The 4,288-nt window shown below is 39.5% G+C and overlaps 1 protein-coding gene across 1 annotated transcript in view; it reads left to right on the top strand.

The window, feature by feature from the left end:
- Positions 1-2,014: 2,014 nt before the first annotated feature.
- vstm4b (V-set and transmembrane domain containing 4b) overlaps positions 2,015-4,288 on the top strand; it is an 18,890-nt gene continuing 16,616 nt past the window's right edge. The window contains exon 1 of the mRNA XM_015045029.1: positions 2,015-2,231. Within this exon, the coding sequence (XP_014900515.1) occupies positions 2,180-2,231 (52 nt within the window). The 5' untranslated portion in view covers positions 2,015-2,179. The remainder of the gene's footprint in view (positions 2,232-4,288) is intronic.

Below are 4,288 nucleotides of genomic sequence, written 5' to 3'. Positions count from 1 at the left end.
AGCCTTAGTGTTTTACTCAGTTACCCTTGACAACAGATAAAGAGGCAACTTCTCTCCGTTCTAGCCATCAGCCTAAGAGAGTAGGAGAATGCATCAGAAATCATCTTGGCGTTGTGGTTCAAGCCCTAAGTAGGCAAATCATTTCAAACATTTTGCACTAACGCTCAAAACGATGGCGTATTTGGAAAAGTGGTCTCTTCTTTGTCAGGGAAACATTTCTGTTTGTTCAACTGTTGCCAGACTAGGAACGTCTACAGACTGTCTCCTTTATCTTTATGTCCAAAGCCACCCTGATCTCCACCGTTCTGCTTTCTGAGGGTCGATAAAAGCCCACAAAGAGTCCCAAAAACTGACAGGGCTGTAAACAATGATTAACTGTGGGATCTTGTAACTGGAGACGCGATGGGAGAAAGACGGAGACACATACAGGCCATTCAGAGATCTGGCATAGAGAGTGAAAAAGTAGATGGTGAAAAAAAGGGGAAAAAAGTAATCTTTTCATAATGTTTCAAACTAAATATTTAGTTACCAAGCTAAATGTTTATCTTTGAAATATTTAGTACTGAGCTAAATATTCAGTTTACAGACTAAACATCTAGCTTCAAAATAAATATTTAGATAGCAAGCTAAGTATTTAGTTAATATGCTAATTTTCATGATGCTAACTGGACGTGTACTCCCAAAATAAAAGCTATGTTTTACGAATGTTCATATTAACACCAACTGACATTACTGATGTACTTCAGTTGTTGCTCATGTCGCCTCTCAATCGTTTATTTTTGTTCTTGACATGTAAAACATTTCAGTGTTAAAGGATCAGTCATCGGAAACACAGATGTTTATCAATGGATCTATAGCAACAGGTGACTGGCACCAACAGGACTTTAGCTTATATGTAAGCTTTTATTTTGATTGTTCACTTTCAGTTAAATATTTAGCTTTAGGTGAAATGTTTCCTTTGAAGCCAAATATTTAAGTCATCAAATAATATTTAACTAAAAGCTTGCTAACTAAATATTTAGCTCAGATCCAAGTATTTAGCTAGCTAACATTCAGTTTGAAATGACTAACATGGTAAAAATATGACTATAGAAAATTAACTCCCTTTTTTATGACAGGGTAAATAACCCAAATTATTGGTGCTAATTTTGGACTAAATTCACAAACGAAAGTTACAACCCTAACCCTAATGACTTAGCTATTCGACCAAAAGCATCTATGAGCATCGGTGTTGCCACATATTCGTAGTTGGATGTAGATCTGGACTTTGACTGGGCAACTAACATAAATTTGGTTTGATCCAAATTATTCTTTTTTTAGGGTTGTTGTGACATTGGGTTTGAGTTTAATAAAACTAATTGGGTCAAATTGGAGATATTTTTGCACATAAAACCAGCCCTCCTTCTCCTGCCTGTGTGTTCTAAAATAACAGTTGACTGAGGTCTGTGCCCGCTGTCCTGCACAGCTGGAAGTGTAATATGCTCACAGATAATCTCAAAAACACACGCTCACGCAAACACACATGCGCGCAAGCTCTAGTTCTACTCAGAGAAGTGGGAAATGTAGCTTCCTGAGCAGGAAAGGAGAGCAGGGAGGTGGGGTGTGTGTGTGTGTGTGTGTGTGTGTAATACCTTGTGGGGACGATTTTCCTGACATATACTACGTTGTGGGGACCAATTGCTCCTTGTGGGGACCGGAGCCTGGTCTCCACTAGGGGAAACCCTGTTTTTGGGTCAGAGTTAGGGCTAAGGTATGAATTGAGTTTTGGTTAGGGTTAGGTATGTGATGGTTAGGGTTAGGAAAAGGGTAAAGGTAAGGTTTAGGCTGTAGAAATGAATGGAAGTCAATGGAAAGTCCCCACAAAAATAGCAACACAAACGTGTGTGTGTGTGTGTGTGTGTGTGTGTGTGTAGGTGTGTGTCGTCACACACGCCAGCACTTCTGTTTTTGTCTGCTCCGCGTGCGCGATGCAGCCGAATGTGCTTTTACTGTCTGGGAGGAGAGTGGGAGGGAAGGAAGGAGGTTCTGAGTGGAAACAGAGCGTCCAGTGTTTCATATTTCACCTCCCAGTTGAAGGGAGAAAAAAAAAGAGAAAAAGAAGAGAAGGAGGAGGAAACCTGGGGACAATTTTCTCGAGGCGCATTTAACTTGGAGTTTATGGAGGCTGCAGTTGTGGAAAATGAAGATCTCCTCTCTGGTCTTTGCTCTGCTAATCCGAGCATTGTTTGGAGGTAGGAATATGTTGGTCTTTTTCCCCTCAACTTCTGCTGGAGTTAACATGGTGAAAGTTTATAGACTAACTGAAGAAAACAGAGAATCAGAGATGATGTAGAGTTGGATTTTGGCCATTAATTAGGGGATGACTACTGGACCCGTATTCAGAAAATGAGAAGGGATTCTAGAGTAAAGATTCATCTTGTGGGATTGTTCAAAAAGGTTTCCCTTTCTCATTAATTTAAAATAGCTTCAGGGTTCCATTGCAACAGCAAAGACAGTTCTCTGTGATTGCATCTCATTATTCTGATGGGCACCGATTGTTTCCTGACTTGTTTTTAAAGCATTAGGTTTAAGATTAGGGTTAAGATTACTCCTAACCCTAATGAGACTAGGATTAGCCCTACTCCCTTTGTCGTTAGGGTGCTTTTGTGGCACTAATGGCCTTTATTTGCAGTATTTAGACAGGAAAAAGGCAGAAACAGAAGAAGGAAGACATGCAGCAAAGGTTCCCAAGTTGGGATTTGAACCCCAAACGGCTCTGTTGAGGTCTGAGAATCTGTGTCTATGGGGCACCTGCTCTACCCATAGACTACGTGGTTTGTGGAACTGCTTACATCAGCACAAGTATGCATGTTATAAATATTCCCATTCAACACGTAATAGCAAGGGTTGTTCCTCATTTTCTGAACCCGTGTTTGTTGTCATGAGTACCAAAAATAACCCCATCGTCGGAAGGAAAAGGGAAGGTGACGTTCCATCTGGTCCTGGAACCAGATCTGGGGATGTGTGCATTTTGGGGTTTTATTTAATCTGATAAACCAAGACAAAACAGCGCAAAACTGGGAAGTGGACAGTAAATCATTGATGGTACCTGAAAATATTTGGAAATTATGAAACTGCAAATCTTTCCGTTTACGTCTCTACCAACTAGATACATCTAGAGAGTTAAATTCCTGCTTGTTTTCCTTTGGAAAATAGCTCAACCCTCAGTTGGATTGGATGGAGATGTTCCGTGAGCGTTCACTTTCATGCTTGGCCACAGTCTGCACAAATCTGTGGCCAAACTGAGGATACGTTCACGCAGAAAATCTTGATTCTTATTTCCAATTTTTTTTTTGGCTGAAATTGTATAATTTTGCGTAGTTGTTCATGCTGCTAATTGAAAACGACTGCAATCAGACATCTGTGTGAACAATTTACAGCCCCAAAATGGCCTGCAATCAGAAGAAAAACATAGACGTCATAGCAGCGCACTGTTTATGGAAGTAATAATGGATGCAGCCATATATGGGTTGATTTAAAGTTTATTCAGAAATGGGAGCCAACAGGATTGTCACACAATAATAAGATTAAAGAAGCTAATAAAAAGAAAGCACAACTAATAGCAACAGCGTTTCATGGAGCATTGACTGCAACTTCTGCAACAAAGTCTGATTGGATGTGTAGTCAGAGTAAAGAGTGGCGAGATTGTGATGTGATTCACTTCGATCACAGACTTCTTTTATATGATCATATTATATGATTTATATGATTATTACCTTCATTCATTGTTTATGTCTGGATTTGGCTCAGAATTATAATGTCATGTCATGCCAAGGATGTAGAAGTTGGATAAAATGCGACATGACCGTTCAGACTGCAGAAGCTTTGAAAACAATCGCATACGTATCCAATTTAGCAACATATATTGAAGAGGCGTATACCGGCATTTGTTATAGGGGGAAAGATCGTAATTGGACCGTTCAGACTTCAGTTTATGATTATAACTTTGGACATGGACAAAAAATGGGCAAAAAAGTTTGACCTAAATAAAAAAAATTTTGATTTGGGTCATATTTGCTTTCCGCGTGAACGCAGCTTAAAACTGCATTTCACCCAGGACACCATCCCTATGGACAAACATAGTGATGGAAGAATGATGTGAGAATTTTTTTTTTTTTGTTTCAGCAGGGCCAAAGAAACTGGACAGAGATCACAGAGCTAAATGCAAGAAATAAGACCAGTTAAAGGCTTGAAAAGTCTTGAGACTAGAGCAGAAGTTGACACTAAATCAATCAATCAATCAATCAAT

Source organism: Poecilia latipinna, unplaced genomic scaffold, assembly GCF_001443285.1.
Source record: "Poecilia latipinna isolate Pla-1442-1.1 unplaced genomic scaffold, P_latipinna-1.0 Scaffold702, whole genome shotgun sequence".
Lineage (NCBI taxonomy): Eukaryota > Metazoa > Chordata > Actinopteri > Cyprinodontiformes > Poeciliidae > Poecilia > Poecilia latipinna.
This window is presented reverse-complemented; position numbering and strand designations above follow the sequence as displayed.